Source organism: Gigantopelta aegis, chromosome 3, assembly GCF_016097555.1.
Source record: "Gigantopelta aegis isolate Gae_Host chromosome 3, Gae_host_genome, whole genome shotgun sequence".
Taxonomy (NCBI): Eukaryota; Metazoa; Mollusca; class Gastropoda; order Neomphalida; family Peltospiridae; genus Gigantopelta; species Gigantopelta aegis.
The window spans coordinates 20,554,808-20,572,691 of NC_054701.1; the positions used below are offsets into that span (position 1 = coordinate 20,554,808).

At 39.1% G+C, this 17,884-nt stretch overlaps 1 protein-coding gene across 1 annotated transcript; it reads right to left on the minus strand.

Annotated features, from left to right (window-relative positions):
* Positions 1–1,585: 1,585 nt before the first annotated feature.
* On the minus strand, positions 1,586–16,955 carry LOC121367675 (cartilage matrix protein-like). Its single transcript, XM_041491990.1, has 10 exons — positions 16,868–16,955; positions 14,365–14,402; positions 13,286–13,314; positions 10,380–10,671; positions 8,592–8,860; positions 7,943–7,963; positions 7,146–7,421; positions 4,508–4,674; positions 2,388–2,517; positions 1,586–1,719 (listed from the first exon to the last, which is right to left on the minus strand). The coding sequence occupies exons 1-10, from the start codon at positions 16,913–16,915 to the stop codon at positions 1,688–1,690; spliced, it is 1,302 nt and encodes a 433-aa protein (XP_041347924.1). The 5' UTR covers positions 16,916–16,955; the 3' UTR covers positions 1,586–1,687.
* Between the last annotated feature and the right edge of the window lie 929 nt (positions 16,956–17,884).

Here is a 17,884-nt window from a genome sequence, read left to right on the forward strand (position 1 = left end):
GAAGTCGTTCGCACTTGACTACTAAACGCATGTTAACAAAACCTGTCATTTAAACCATTATATGTGCGAGAGGCGAAGCGCGGAATAAAGTGACGAAATAGGTCAGTTAATAATAATCTTGTGAATGCGCTATCAGATAGCGTAGAACGAGAATTCTATTTTACACCATTTAAATCATTTCTTATTTCACGTCTTTAAGAATGTAACTTCTAGTTCAGTATTGCCACCAACAATAAAATAGGATACCACCGCTTCCCGGATGTAAGCAGTTATAACCATTCATCATTCAGTGCGCTAAAATTAAACACACTACCTCCCGTCGGGCCGAGTCCTTAGATGTGGTAGGTTAACGACACCACTAGAGCACCTTGATTTATGAATCATTGCCTATTGGATGTGAAACATACTTTTGGACAGTTTTAGAGAGGAAACCCGCTACAGTTTCCCCATTAGTAGCAAGGGATCCTACACTTCCCACAGACAGGATAGCACGGGCGTTGCTAAATACGACGGATCGGGGCCGGGCTAAATAGGTCAGGACTAGACTAAGTAGGTCAGGGGCCGGTCTAAGTAGGTCAGGGCCGGGTCAATAGGACGTTGCACACGGCACAGTAGTCCGTGACGTCATCAAGGTCAAGGCCAGTCTAATTAGGTCAGGGCCAGTAGGACGAGGTCACGGCACAAGGTCAAGGTCACGGAAAGTAGGTCATGGCACCCGGTAGGCCTCCCTACTACTTATATGTAGTTCCCCTTTATTTTTCGGCGGACTGTTCTAAAAGCGCCCAAATTTCATTAAAACTGCGCAACCTTTCCTTTAGCTTAATCCTGCGGGGCTTTCAAAATACCATAGCACCGAAACTACCCCCTCTCCCACCCTCCCCAACCCCTTTCCTGGCCATGATGGGCGTGCGCTACAACAGCTTGCTCTGAATGTGCACGTAAAACCCTCTGACCTAACCTGACCTGACCTTAGTAGTCATATATATACATCCAACCATGCGGTTAAAGTAATATTATCAGTTATCAGTTACATTTTATGTTATATTGAATTATATATCATATTACATGGTGTTTATTTTCGAGTGTTACACATATTGCAAACATTATGTAATACCACCAACCATCACACCCACCCCAAATAAACCCCACACCAAATCCCCAACCATAAACCCCCAAAATAAACCCAACAAACAAAATCTCTTATCCACCAAGATACAAAAAACCCCCACAATAATTAAAAAACCCAAACACATAATAACACCCCTCCCCCCCCGAAACCCCTAACAAAAACAACAAAAAACCAAACAACAAAAAGATAAAATAAGAGAACAAAACAAACTACAACAAACAACCAACCGCCAGCACTACATTCGGCCTCTGTTGACACGTACACTATAAATTTATAATTTTATTGGGGGATCACACATAAAAAAAACTTCCTTATCGTTGTATATATACTTTAGTTTATCTTGGGTTTTAGCAAATACTAAAAAGCAATCTTTTCCAATCAGTATGACTACTTTCAGTTGACAGATTCAGTTAGTGTAATCAGTAAACTGGTATTAGAAACAAAAACACATTTTGATGCTATCAAACAACAATTTATTTTCATCTCAAAACAAAAATGTTTTATTTTTCTTGTGACTGAACATCGTGTCTTTCACGTAATATGTAGAATCAAGTCACTCTACAGTGGAATCTGTCCAAACGTATGCAGTACTGAAAAAACAGAACAAATACACGCACTTTAAATTTATCATTACACACAATCACAACCCGTATCGACCACTGTAAAACATAATTATACTTTTTAAAACTAAAGAGAAAGAAAGTGAGTGAGAGAGAGAGAGAGAGAGAGAGAGAGAGAGAGAGAGAGAGAGAGAGAGAGAGAGAGAGAGAGAGAGAGAGAGAGAGAGAGAGGAGAGAGCGTGAGAGAGAGAGAGAGAGAAGCGTAAGCGAGAGAGATTAATTAGCAAGCGAGAGAGATTAATTGAAAACATATTTTATTGTACAAAGAATAAAAGAATAGGGCACAAGTTTGACCACTTACGAGAGAGAGAGAGAGAGAGAGAGAGAGAGAGAGAGAGAGAGAGAGAGAGAGAGAGAGAGAGAAGAGTGATAGCGAGAGAGAGAGATTAATTGAAAACATATTTTATTGTACAAAGAATAAAATAGGGCACAAGTTTGACCACTTACGAGAGAGAGAGAGAGAGAGAGAGAGAGAGAGAGAGAGAGAGAGAGAGAGAGAGAGAGAGAGAGAGAGAGAGTAACACACACACACACACACACACACACACACACAATGGAATGTCAAAAGTGGTATAAACGTTTGTTTGCAGCTATAGACTCAGACTGGGGTTTCATTTGGTGGTGTGCACCCGACTCACCGGACATGCACGTCTTGCTGTCCAGCTCGAACTTGATGGTGTTGAGGGCGTTGTAGTCGGCGGCGACGAACACGTGGTCGCTGTTCCCGGCGATCTTCTCCAGCTCCTCCATGGACAGCTGCTTTCCAACCTGAAAACAAAACACACCGTTACGTTCAAAGAGCTATTCGAGAAGTTAATGAAAATGTTCACGAACTGTGAAGAAAAACCTCACAAATGAACGACAAGCAAACAACAACAACAAATCGGATGTTGATTACGCGAACCATGCACGAGAAAACAAACCGAACCAAAATGATAACGGGCACATGGTATACCTACGTCTGTGACGTTGAAACGGGAAGATCCCCTCTAAAAATAGATTAGACCTTGTCTGCTCAACGGTTTTTTCTCAGACGCGCTACGTTTTTAAGAAATAAGAAAAATGCATTTTGTGGTATTACAAACACCAGGATTACCAGGATTACACACAAAAAAACCCACTTCAGGTGAATGGAAATGTATATTCTAAATAATAAAATGTAAGTAAAGTGCAATTTTATTTGTGAGAAAATGGATTTAATAGCGAAAAACAACGGCGTAATGGTTAACAACTAGGGCGTGTCCCTTTAAGCCGTGGTCACATAGCCGTTAGTAGACGTAGTTGAACGTAGTGGAGGCTAACGTAGTTGAAAGTAGTTGAACTTAGTTGAATGTAGTTGAACGTACCGGCATCCGTACCGTACCGTATTTGTCCTTGATGCTAACTTGGTATTAACTTGGGTGAGCCGTGATTTCCGATTTAATTTTTGGACATGTTCAAAAGAGCGGTACGTTAGAGGATGAATTTGCTAACGTACTGTGGCGAAGTCTAACGTAGTATAACGTACCTCTTAACGTACTCAACCGTACTCTAGCGTACTCTAGCGTACTTTGATCCGCACAAAACTAATATCTGACCAGTTTCACGACAGGATTTTAGACTCCGTGGGTAGTTGCTAAATATAGTTGGACCTTCTTTAGTGTAGTCTTGCGTATTCTAGCGTAGTATAGCGTACATGCTACCATAGTCTACCGTACTCGAGCGTTGTCTTACGTACCACTCCGTACTTGTCCGTGGGCGAGCCGGACTCTAACTAGCGTAGTCTAGCGTAGTTTATCTTACTTTAACGTGGTGTACCTTATTTTAACGTATTTATCCGTACCCTTCGGTGGCTCATCAACCAAAACCTGCCGTATCTTAACGTATTTCAACGTAGTTTAACGTACTTACACCACGTTTGACCCACGGTAATCTATCCTACGGATCATTACGTCCACTAACGGCTATGTGACCACAGCTTTAAGTTAAAGTTAAACTTTGTTTTGGAACAGGTTCGCACACCGCCATGGGCTCCAACCAAGGTTCGCACACCGCCATGGGCTCCAACCAAGAGCTTTTCTCTTTTTTTTACAACATCGATGTGGCTGCTATATCGAGTAACTACTAACAAAAAGTTTAACGTTTGTTTTGCTTAACGACACTACTAGAGCACATTGATTTATTGATCATCGGCCATTGCATGTGAAACAATTGGTAATTTTTGACATACTATCTTAGAGAGGAAACCTGCTACATTATTTTCATTAGTAGCAAGTTTTTTTTTTATATGTTTATATGCACCATCCCACAAACAGGATAAAACATTCGGAACGCATTATAGAAACTTAAAGAAAAGGAGTTTTAGACTATTAACTAAATGAGCGCATTCAAATTCTTATCTTATGGATGTTTTGAAAGTTTATGACTGCTGATTTGCTGTCCCGGATATCTTTAAATTCACAAAGCACAAACGCACTCAGTAGTGTCATTCGGCGTCTACGAATCTGACTTTTCTAACACGAAAACAAATTCTATTTATATCTTTTCTATACACTAAAAATTTAAACATATCTAGGACTATCCTACAACAGTACAAATTTTAAGCATTCCTTTTACAGCAGCAATACACTTTCTAAATAAAGATTTCACACATCAATACAAATTCGATGTCAAAAGAAATTCTGAAGAAACTTTTCCTACACCAATACAAATTCTAATCACACATTTCCTACACCAATACAAATTAAACACATTGGTGGATCTCCCATGCTACACATACCTTTCCTACGCCAATGGCGAACATGGAGACGCCAGCAGCCTGCGCGAACTTAGCCTCGTCGTAAGTATTCTGCCACTCTTGACTCTGTCCGTCGGTCAACACGATAGCGATGCGAGCAACACCTGGTCGAGCCTTGGCCATCTGTTTGTCCAGCATGTATTTTATACCTGGAATATACACCAATCTATTCATCTGCGTGTCCAGCATGTATTTTATATCTAGAATATACACCAATCTATTCATCTGCGTGTCCAGCATGTATTTTATACCTGGAATATACACCAATCTATTCATTTGCGTGTCCAGCATGTATTTTATACCTGGAATATACACCAATCTATTCATATGTTTATCTACCAGGAATATACACCAAACTATTCAGCTGTTTGTCCAGCATGTGTTTTATACCTGGAATATACCCCAATCTATACATCTGTTAGTCCAGCACGTATTTTATACCTGAAGTATACACCAATCAATACATCTGTTTGTCCAGCACGTATTTCATATCTGGAATTATACACCATGTATTTTATACCTGAAATACACACCAATCTATACATCTGTTTGTCAGCATGTATTTTATACCTGACATATACACCAATCTATACATCTGTATGTCCAGCATGTATTTTACACCTGGAATATACCCCGATCTATACATAGATCTGTTAGTCCAGCATGTATTTTATACCTGGAATATACCCCGATCTATACATCTGTTTGTCTATGACGTCAAAGTATTAGGACCAATATAACACTTATAATATATATGTTCATAACCCGTCTGGATAAAACGTATATATATATATATATACTGAACAAAAAAAGAAACTTCCGATTTGTACATATAGTATTTGTTGTGTTAAAGAATTCATTGTGTAATGAAATTATATAGGTAGTATTAGCCTTGAGCTGTATTATCAGGATTCATGAATTTTATCAATTATTTTTGCACTGTTAATCGTCGACAACGTGAAATTCAGTTTGCACGTACATGCATGGTTCGACATGTCCCGTGTAGTATTCGGTCAATTTGTTTTACTTGTCTTACTGACACTGTTGTCAAGTGAACGAAAACGCTTCAAAATTTGTAAAACAATGAACGTTTTTTACATTGTAGCATTTTTAGTATGCCAAGAATACCCAATAATTTACGCGAACGGGCGATTCGCATGCTTGATGTTGGCATGTCGACAAAAGACGTTGCAAGGCATGTTGGGAGTTCTAGTCGAGCGATACGAAATCTTCGCGTAAGATTTCGAACGACAGGAAGCACCAACGACTTGCCACGTTGTGGACGTCCGCGTGTTAGAACGCGTGGTCAAGACCGCTATATCATGAACACGCATTTGCGCAATCGATTCCAAACTGCCACTGCTACTGCTGCTAACACACCTGGGCTTCATAATAACCGAATCAGTGGGCAAACTGTTCGTAATCGTCTGCGGGAGAACGGTTTACATGCACGACGTCCTTACGTCGGATGCGTTTTAACGCAACGTCATCGTCTTAATTGGGCACGTGTACACACTCGTTGGATACGGCGACGCTGGAATACCGTTCTTGACTGTTGTGTTCTTGAACGAGATCGTTTCGGGGGTGGGATTCTGTCCTGGTCTGGGAAGCCATTGCCCATGGTTATCGTTCACCACTAGTCGTCATTGATGGCAATTTAAATGCTCAACGTTACCGCGATGACATTCTCGCTCATCACGTCATTCCTCTGTTCCATAACAACGCCAACATCTCGAGTTTTCAGCATGATAATGCCAACTCTCATACAGCTAGAGACACTGTAAATTTTCTTAGGACAAATAACATTGATTTCATTGATGACTGGCCCGCTAAAAGTCCTGATCTCAACTCCATCGAGCATGTCTGGGATAGTCTGGACAGACGATTGAGGCGTCGTCCCAACCCACCCGCTAACGTCAACGAACTTCGTCAAGCGCTCATTCGGGAATGGAACAATATTCCACAGGCAGAAATCAACACTTTAGTCAATTCTATGCGCCTGCGGTGCACTGCAGTGGTCAATTCAAGAGGTGGTCATACCCATTATTAAGTGGGTGTTTTATTTTTTAACCCCTACCACACTTGGTCAAAATTTCTCCCAGTTTCTGTTAACCTATGGCCATGATTTGTGCACCAAACGATGCATCATGGAACACTCTTTAAACGCATATATAACAATTATTCCCCCGATTTGTTTTCATCAAGTTATGTTCAAGCAAAGTTAGCGGAAGTTTCTTATTTTGTTCAGTATATATATATATATATATATATATATATATATATATATATATATATATATACACACACACATACATATATATCTATATATATTAGTTCTATCTATCTGTCTGTCTGTCTGTCTCTCTGTCTGTCTAATTTGTCTGTTACATGTATCTATCTATTATATCTATGTATGTATGTATGTATGTATGTATGTATGCATGTCTGTCTGTCTGTCTGTCTGTCTGTCTAAACGGTTTGTGAAATAAATGTATTTGACCACTTTGGAGTCAGGCCATACCTAACGTAAAACACCTAGGATTGAGAGGAATAATGAAGAAGAATCAAAGCACTATAATGTAGGGTCGGTTGATGGGATTCCTCCTGTGATCTATCGTACCTGCCCCTGTGGATGTGTAATTGCCCGCCCTGAAGGGAACATCACGGATGGCGTTGACGACGTCCTCCTCCTCGTCGTATGTGTCGAAGTCGAAGGCGTCCTCCTCGTAGACGCCGTTGCCGAATGTGATGAGAGAGATCCTGGTGTTGTCTGGGGCCACGTGGAACGTCTGCACGAACTCCTTCAGGAAGTCCTGGCCCAGTTGGAAATCGTTCGGATCAATACTGGACGAGGAGTCCACCACGAAAGAGATATCTATAGGGTTGTCTCGGCAGACTGTAATTAAAAAAAAGAAAAAAAGATTAACATTTATACAGTGGCAGATCCTAATGGTTTTTTAAAAGCTGTTTTTTAATTTTTAATAAAAAAGGACGGATGTATTAAGAATTGACTGTATGTTGGATAATTCATTGGAACAGTGTTTTGTTGGAAATTATTAGCATATTTCTGTGTATATGCCAGAGTGTAAACTATTTTATAACATTATATGTTAATGGAGCACGATATTGCTCATGCCAATATTCAAATGATTTTTGATGTTACGGACACAAAGAAAGAATGAAACTAAATAAAGTTTAACTTTATTATGACAAGAAATAATTTTAGGTTTGCATACAAATATTCGTAGATATTCAAGAACAGATGATGAATTTGTTAAACTCTTTTTTAAAACAAAACATGAAGCAATAAAATGTCTATGACTCGTCGCACCAGTAGCAAGATCTCTACCACTGAGTATACGGTGGATACAAAGTAACACATAATAACAACATGTTATAACATAAAATATTACTTACCTACTTCAGGTATTGGGTTTGCTAAAATAAAAATAAAAATAGATAAAGGTTTAATATAAACTTCTATACATATCTCATCGTCATATTTTATTTCTTTAAAGTTGATGCAAACTGAAAGCGACATATTTGACTTTTCATAATTTTTTATTAGGCAGATAATAATTGACAAAAAAAGCTTTTAAAGAAAATAAATAAATTTAAAAGTCCATACAGAACAGTAAAACATATACAATAATACATTCGTTCGCTAGTTAGCTCATTTGTTCACTCACTACCTCACTGACTTAATGCCTCACTGACTTACTGCCTCACAAAATCAAATCTTGCTGTCCACTCAATCACCCATTCACTCACTCACTTATTCACTCAAACAAATCCTGCTATCCACTCACTCACGCACTCACTCATTCACTCACTCACTCACTCACTCACTCACTCACCAAACTAAACCAAACCAAACCAAATCCTGGTATCAACTCACTGACTCACCCACTCACCAAAACAAATCCTGCTATCCACTCACTCACTCACTCACTGATTGATTGGTTGATTGATTGATTGATTGATTGATTGGTTACTTAATTCACCCACCCACTCACCCACCCACTCACACTCACCTAAAACCCTACTAACTCCCCCACCCACTCACAGCCACAAGCCTTGTATGCGAGCCTCGACTTGACAGTTCTGAGGAGGTCATAGTTGCTGACGGACATGACGTTGTTGTCTGTGCCGGCGATGTTCCTGAGCTCGGTCTCGGACACGGAGTGGCCCACCCCGATGGCGAACATCTCGATGCCCTCCTCTCTGGTGAGTTGCGCCTCGTCCGCCGTCTTCTGCGTGTCCTGGGAGTTCCCGTCCGTCAGCACCACGCAGATCTGCTTCACGCCGTCCCGACCCTCGGGCTTCAGGTTTTCTCTGTAACCATGGACACAGTTCGAATGACAATAATTACACACTTGTGCTGACTGTAAAAGTGTTTCTGACTCATTATCCACCATCAGGGTCGGTGCTTTTAACTTTTAGAGTCCAGACTTAATCTCTAATGATGATGACCGGCCTCGGTGGCGTCGTGACAGGCCATCGGTCTACAGGCTGGTAGGTACTGGGTTCGGATCCCAGTCGAGGCATGGGATTTTTAATCCAAATACCGTAAGGCTCAATGGGTAGGTGTAAACCACTTGCACCGACCAGTGATCCGTAACTGGTTCAACAAAGGCCATGGTTTGTGCTATCCTGCCTGTGGGAAGCGCAAATAAAAGATCCCTTGCTGCCTGTCGAAAAAAGAGTAGCCTATGTGGCGACAGCGGGTTTCCTCTTCAAAACAGTGTCAAAATGAACAGATGTTTGACGTTCAATAGCCGATGATAAGATAAAAAATCAATGTGCTCTAGTGGCGTCGTTAAAGAAAACAAACTTTTTTAATCTCTAATGACGCCACACGCATACAATTTGTATAGCGTTGTCATGACATTACTGTCTCAGACTCTATTAGAGTCTCGAGTCTAGACTCTAACAATTTTATAAGCACCAGGCCTGGTCAGCCAGGCTGGTCGCCAGTCAGTGTGTCTGTCTACCACAATACAGTCAACAGTAGAGTTAAAGTTTGTTTTGTTTAACGACGCCACTGAAGCACACTGATTTATTAATCATCGGCAGGAAGGAATCTTTTATATGTACTTTTCCACAGGCAGGAAAACATATACCACGGTCTTTGAGTAGTTGTGGTGCACTGGTTGGAACGAGAACAAATTGGATGGATTTACCGAGGTGGTTCGATCCTGCGACGCAATCCACCTCAAGCGAGCACTCAGCTGAATGAGCTAAATCCCGTCCCCCCTCCGTACAAAGTTAAAACGACAATGATTACACATTTGACTGACTGTCAAAGTCTGTTTCTGACTCATTGTCCACCAGCTGGTCAGCCAGGAAACCAGCCAGTCAATCTGTCTGCCGCAACATAGACCTACAGTAAGTTAAAGTTTGTTTTATTTAACGACACCACTACAGCACATTGATTTTTTAATCATCGGCTATTGGATGTCAAACAATTGCTAATTTTGACATGTAGTCTTAGATAGGAAAACCGTTACATTATCCCAACGGATCTTTTATATGCACCATCCTACAGACAGGATAGCAAATACCACAGCCTTTGATATACCAGTCGTGGTCCACTGGCTGAAACGAGAAATATTCCAATGGGCCCACCGACGGTGATCGATCCCAATTTGGTGATAATACAATTACCAAGATGACCAGAAACACATCGCATTTATCAAAATTCACAATTTAAACAAAACGTAAGTAACGTGTAATTTACTGTAGATATATAAAACACTATAAAGGCCTATACTATTTTACTTTGCTTTATAACTAGAGCAAAAGGCTTTAAAAATATACGCTAGAATTAGAATTAATAACGTTTTAGAGTGACCTGTAAAATTTGATGGCCTCGCCAGTTTCCGTGGCCAGTCCGGCCATGAACTCCAAGTCTGTGATGGCCTTCTTGAGCGCTTCTTTCTCCGTGTAGTCTCCAAAGTGGAACGCCTGCTCCGTGTAGACGCGGTCTCCGAACGTCACGGCGGCGACTCGAACCTTGGTCGGGGAGATGTCGTAGATGTCAACGAAGTCCTGCACGAACCACAAGCCGAGGGTGAAGTTCTCCGGCCACACGCTGCTCGATGAGTCGATGATGAAGGCGATGTCCAGAGGTTTTTGTTTGCAGACTGGGATCAAGAAACACATGTGTAATATGTGTAATAACACGTGCAATAAACACATTGTAGAAGAATCAGGGCCATACATAGATGTTTAAAGGTTTCTGTTTGCAGACTGGGATCAAGAAACACATGTGTAATATGTGTAATAACACGTGCAATAAACTCACTGTAGAAGAATCAGGGCCGTACATAGATGTTTAAAGGTTTCTGTTTGCAGACTGGGATCAAGAAACACATAAAGGAATAACGTACACGTGTAATATGTGTAATAACACGTGTAATAAAACCATTGTTGAAGAATCAGGGCGTACATAGTCTGCGATGTTTAGAGGTTTCTCTTTGTAGACTGGCATTAAACTGATATTTATGGAATAACTTGCACGTGTAATATGTGTAACATGAATAACAAATGAAGCTATGTGAGGTGTTATTAATAGACGTACTGTAGAATAATAAGGGATGTACATAGTCTGCGATGTTTAGAGGTTTCTGTTTGTAGACTGGCATTAAACTGATATTTATGGAATAACTTGCACGTGTAATATGTGTAACATGAATAACAAACGAAGTTGTGTGAGGTGTTATTAATAGACGTACTGTAGAATAATAAGGGATGTACATAGTCTGCGATGTTTAGAGGTTTCTCTTTGTAGACTGGCATTAAACTGATATTTATGGAATACCTTGCACGTGTAATATGTGTAACATGAATAACAAATGAAGCTATGTGAGGTGTTATTAATAGACGTACTGTAGAATAATAAGGGATGCACATAGTCTGCGATGTTTAGAGGTTTCTGTTTGTAGACTGGCATTAAACTGATATTTATGGAATAACTTGCACGTGTAATATGTGTAACATGAATAACAAATGAAGCTGTGTGAGGTGTTATTAATAGACGTACTGTAGAATAATAAGGGATGCACATAGTCTGCGATGTTTAGAGGTTTCTGTTTGTAGACTGGCATTAAACTGATGTTTATGGAATAACTTGCACGTGTAATATGTGTAACATGAATAACAAATGAAGCTATGTGAGGTGTTATTAATAGACGTACTGTAGAATAATAAGGGATGTACATAGTCTGCGATGTTTAGAGGTTTCTGTTTGTAGACTGGCATTAAACTGATGTTTATGGAATAACTTGCACATGTAATATGTGTAACATGAATAACAAACGAAGCTATGTGAGGTGTTATTAATAGACGTACTGTAGAATAATAAGGGATGTACATAGTCTGCGATGTTTAGAGGTTTCTGTTTGTAGACTGGCATTAAACTGATGTTTATGGAATAACTTGCACGTGTAATATGTGTAACATGAATAACAAATGAAGCTATGTGAGGTGTTATTAATAGACGTACTGTAGAATAATAAGGGATGTACATAGTCTGCGATGTTTAGAGGTTTCTGTTTGTAGACTGGCATTAAACTGATGTTTATGGAATAACTTGCACGTGTAATATGTGTAACATGAATAACAAACGAAGCTATGTGAGGTGTTATTAATAGACGTACTGTAGAATAATAAGGGATGCACATAGTCTGCGATGTTTAGAGGTTTCTGTTTGTAGACTGGCATTAAAATGATGTTTATGGAATAACTTGCACGTGTAATATGTGTAACATGAATAACAAACGAAGCTATGTGAGGTGTTATTAATAGACGTACTGTAGAATAATAAGGGATGTACATAGTCTGCGATGTTTAGAGGTTTCTGTTTGTAGACTGGCATTAAACTGATGTTTATGGAATAACTTGCACGTGTAATATGTGTAACATGAATAACAAACGAAGCTATGTGAGGTGTTATTAATAGACGTACTGTAGAATAATAAGGGATGTACATAGTCTGCGATGTTTAGAGGTTTCTGTTTGTAGACTGGCATTAAACTGATGTTTATGGAATAACTTGCACGTGTAATATGTGTAACATGAATAACAAACGAAGCTATGTGAGGTGTTATTAATAAACATCAGGGAACAATTTGTTCAGTAGTGCGTCGCGATTCGCTAGGGCGGGACGTAACCCAGTGGTAAAGCGCTCGCTTGATGCGCGGTCGGTTCGGGATCGATCTCCGTCGGTGGGCCCATTGGGCTATTTCTCGATCCAGCCAGTGCACCACGACTGGTACATCAAATATCGTGGTATGTGCTATCCTGTCTATGGGACGGTGCATATTAAACTTGCTGCTAATCGAAAAGAATAGCCCATGATGTGGCGACAGCGGGTTTTCTCCCTCAATATCTATGTGTCCTTAACCATATGCCCTACGCCATATAACCGTAAATAAAATGTGTTGAGTGCGTCGTTAAATAAAACATTTCCTTCCTTCCTTCGATTCGCTACGCAAATTTCAGAGATCGCTACATAATTTAAACATTTAACAGTAGTTGGTAATCGATTTTTAAATGACTAGAAATATCGCTAATCAAGATTTTAAAAACAAAATCTTTCCTGAACATACTGTTGAAGGATGAGAGCCATACATATTTTATGTCCACAGTTTCAGTTTTCAAACTGGCATCAACAAAGATATCAGGAATAACTTGCACGTGTAATATATGTAACATGAATAAGTTACAAGGAGGAAATTTACAAAAGTATTTGCTCACCTTTACACGGAGCATTTCGTTTCTCCAAACTGCAAGAAAAAAGAAGTTTTTTTTAAAGGATGTGCATGTCATTACCCAAATGAAACAAAATGGCATGACGTGTTGATTAAAACTACAAGTTTACTTTCAGACATATCAGAAACTGACATTTAAAGACGTCTATGGTAGGGATGGGTATTACGAGATTCTTTGTATCACGATATATCGCGACTGTATTATGATATGTATCATAATGTTTTATTTCCAGCAACGTCTAGTGATTTTAAGGAAGGTTTCAGACAAAATAAAGAAAATAGATGATACAGGTTTCTTAAACATATTTATGTTGGGTTGGGTTAGGGTTTTTTCTTTAAAAATCAAATGTCCCTTGGTTAAGAATTGATGCATAAATTTACTTAAATTAATCAAGGTTATCATGAATAAATATGGGAATGCGATTTATTAGCACTAATAAGCTCTTATCTAGATTGATTGAAACATTTTTTTAATTGCTTTTTAAAAGAACAATGGATTAGGCACAAGTTATACAACTTACTAGCCCTTCTGCATAAAACTACAAAAACTAACGAGTTGCAATTACGTTTATGGAACTCTTTGACAATGTACAGCAGATCAATTCATATATGTCTGAAAATAGTTTTGTGCCATAAAATGAAGATCCAGTCTTGCCTGTTTATCACTTTCTGTGCGTGAAATAGGAATTTGTCTTAACTACACGTAGCTCTGAAACGTGAATCTTCGGACTCATCCCAGAATAAATGTTCAATCAGTCAAATATAACGTGATGTATAACATGATTAAGTACATCTATTCTGAACACATCCTTCTAATACTCAAAAATATCTACTCAAGACCAGGCGCGTAGGAACCGGCGGGGAGAGGAGCGTATGCCGGTAGGGGGTGGGGGTGGCGGGATGGGAGGGGACTGTATCTCCCACTTGATGACGAAAATGTCCTGTTTTATTCTACTTAAATATCTAGCCCCCCCCCCCAGCCAGCGATTGCGCCCCCTCCAGATATCGTTCCTACGTGCCCGAAGACAGGTCTTGATTGTCTTAATCACAATATTTAAAACTCACTTGTGTGATGGCTGTGGCAAAGACGACGAAGATGCGATCTGAAAAACAGGATATGACGTTTCCAGTATTATGTTATCTTACAGATGCCTTTATTGCATAACATCTATATACAATAATCAATATACTGAAACTATATGTTCTGTCATTTCTAATACTGGTAGACAATTCAAAAACAGATTTTTAATTTAATTTTTATTTTCATTTTATTAAAAACTAAACGTAAGTCTAGGGTGAGTATCACATACATGTCACAAAATTCACGCTCTGACGTATCGCTACTATAAGTATCAATTCTCACGAATGTGGCGTGAGTATCACATACATGTCACAAAATTCACGCTCTCACGTATCGCTACTATAAGTATCAATTCTCACGAATGTGGCGTGAGTATCACATACATGTAACAAAATTCACGCTCTCACGTATCGCTACTATAAGTATCAATTCTCACGAATGTGGCGTGAATATCACATACATGTAACAAAATTCACGCTCTCACGTATCGCTACTATAAGTATCAATTCTCACGAATGTGGCGTGAGTATCACATACATGTAACAAAATTCACGCTCTCACGTATCGCTACTATAAGTATCAATTCTCACGAATGTGGCGTGAGTATCACATACATGTAACAAAATTCACGCTCTCACGTATCGCTACTATAAGTATCAATTCTCACGAATGTGGCGTGAGTATCACATACATGTAACAAAATTCACGCTCTCACGTATCGCTACTATAAGTATCAATTCTCACGAATGTGGCGTGAGTATCACATACATGTAACAAAATTCACGCTCCCACGTATCGCTACTATAAGCTCACACTTTTGTTTTAAAAATAAAAATATTTTATAATCGTAGTTTGTATATTAAAGCTGAATGGAATTATATGCTGATTATGCAGGTTCTCTGTATTCGTTACTCGCAGAATCATTCTAGGTAAATTCCCTTTTCCTTTCTTGTTCTAACAGCATGTTAAAAAGCTTCCAGAGATCTCGATGTTTGGTCTGCAGCCCCTCGGCCCCGGCTTTTATTTTTCTCACTCCTTAGATTTGCCACAGGTTAACAGCTCTGCTGGTTTCTCATACCAATTATCAGTAATGGGTCGTTTTGTGGACTTTTCGCAGAGAGAACAGTTCATATCGCGGACTTTAAAATAACCCATTCGTAGATCATGTTAGAACGTGAACTAACCCAGTCGGTGTAACATATGTTTAATTTATGCTTTGAAATGATATTCATCAATAGCACTAATAACGGTTTATGCTTCTCAAATTGGCTGTAGAATAATAGCCAATGACGTCACTGCAAGATCAAGATTCATCTATGTATGAAACACGTTACGTGATTCATTGCTAATTCCATGATTATTATAACCGTAAGCCTTTCATCCTTTCATTTTAACTTATTTTCGTGTTAATGTCCAATTAAGGTTCAAGAACGCTGTCCTGGGCGCACACCTCAGCTATCTGGGATTTTGCCAGGACTGGGTTAGTGGTTAGTTGTTAGTGGTTAGTGAGAGAGATATTATTGGGTACTAAAATCCAGTTTGCACTACAACAAACATTAGAAATATTCTTTCTTACACACCTACGGGCGGGATTTAGCTCAATCGGCTGAGTGCTAGCTTAAGGTGCTTGCGTCACAGGATCGAATCACCTCGGTGGATCCATTCAACTGATTGGATTTTTCTCGTTCCAACCAGTGCACCACAACTGCTCAAAGGCCATGGTATGTATTTTCCTGTCTGTCTGTGAGAAAGTGCATATAAGAAAACATCTAGCGGGTTTCATCTGATGACTACGTGTCAGAATGACCAAATATATGACATCCAATAGCCGATGATTAATTGATAAAAAAACCGCTTTAACTTGTTTTATATACACCCGTTGGTGAGTACACCATTCGTTATTTATGATACACAATACATACATATAACACATTAACAATTTAAGACCTACGATTGATGATTCGGTCGCGACAGACATACCAATTCAATGAAAGAAAAAAGCACAATCGATATTGAATTATTTGTGACTTGAAACTGAGTTGTCTGTGACGCTACAAAGGCAAGAGCTGTATTCTAGCATACGTTTTTTTTTGGAAAAAAACTTTTAAATGTGTTTAAAACCCAGGTTTTGGTGATATGTAAGAAACAGAATACTACATTGGTGTCCGTTAGATACCATTTATGTTACAAGTCGCTGTTTAAAAAACCCTCCAACTAGCTTTCGTTAGATACGTTTAAAACAACCCACTGTAAGATAAATGGTACCTAACGGTCAGTCACGTGATATTCTCTATGCATATACAGACAATGATATTATAAACGAAAACATTTTAGTTGTCTGAAATGTGATAAATCAACCAATCGACCATTTGACGCAAGCATACATCCACTAAAGGTTCAAGCACGCCAGTCTTGGGCACATCCTTCGATTTTCCAGGAGGATGTGTCTAAGACATGATTGAATATAACAATGATGCACAGACTTACCAAAAGGCATGCCAAGATCACACCAAACCACATTGCAATGGCGTTCATGATGCAGAAATAAGAATGGCCTACGTGGGTCTAAGGCAAATATTTCGTGTTCTGACTTTTTATAATAATCTGAAAAGGTTAAATGTCGGCGATACAATCTAAATTAGAAACAGTAATTAGACTAACCTTCTAATGTTCTCTCCACAATTACAATAATTAATGCACGTATTTAGTCACGATTTTTTTTCCGCTACGTAGCACTAAGGTACAGGGACCGAAAAGAAAAAAAGCCTTTGATTTCGTCACATAAATTTAATGCTAAATATATACTCTTTGATCATCATAGTCATTTTTCTCTCCTCCGTATTAGTATTTCCAATATCCGGAAACAGTATTATATGAAATTCAAGTCTAGCCTCATTTCATCATTGTTATGACAGTGATTCATGAGTACCTGTCATCACAGCTGTAGAGCTGAATGAACATTTGGCAAATCAGTGGTTGATTTCATGAATTCTATCTAGTGCCTCATCTATAGAAGGACAGCCACTCCAGAGTAGATCCTTTACTGGAGATTCCATCCCTCTTGCACTCCCAGACGTGTTTACTAAATCAAAACTAACACCGGACGCAGCTCACAGACAGAGGTGAGGAAATACACTGTTAAAACAGTGATGATATAAGGTGTTCGCTAAAGATGAGTATATCCTGCCCTACACGAGGCAACATGAGTACTGCCACCACAGCTGTCAAGTCGTCATCTAAAACAATAAGAAAACGAAATGTACAAGAGATGAACAAGTATGCACAAGTTCGAACTATAAAATAGCATCAGCATCATTTTGGTCAGTTATGACACAAAATCTGTGCCAGAATCATATGCCGTTGTTTGAAATATACATATAATGAGCATGCCTTACGGTATCTTAGAAGTTGTTTGAAATATACATAGAATGAACATGCCTTACGGTATCTTAGAAGTTGTTTGAAATATACATATAATGAGCATGCCTTACGGTATCTTAGAAG

What these genes read in the sequence shown, in the direction of transcription:
- LOC121367675 (XM_041491990.1), bottom strand. Translation starts at nt 16,915, where the DNA reads ATGAACGCCATTGCAATGTGGTTTGGTGTGATCTTGGCATGCCTTTTG. An exon ending in TTGCCACAGCCATCACACAA is followed by an intron (nt 13,315 to 14,364) that starts GTGAGTTTTAAA and finishes TTTTTCTTGCAG; the next exon opens with TTTGGAGAAACGAAATGCTC. An exon ending in AAACCCAATACCTGAAGTAG is followed by an intron (nt 7,422 to 7,942) that starts GTAAGTAATATT and finishes TTTTAATTACAG; the next exon opens with TCTGCCGAGACAACCCTATA.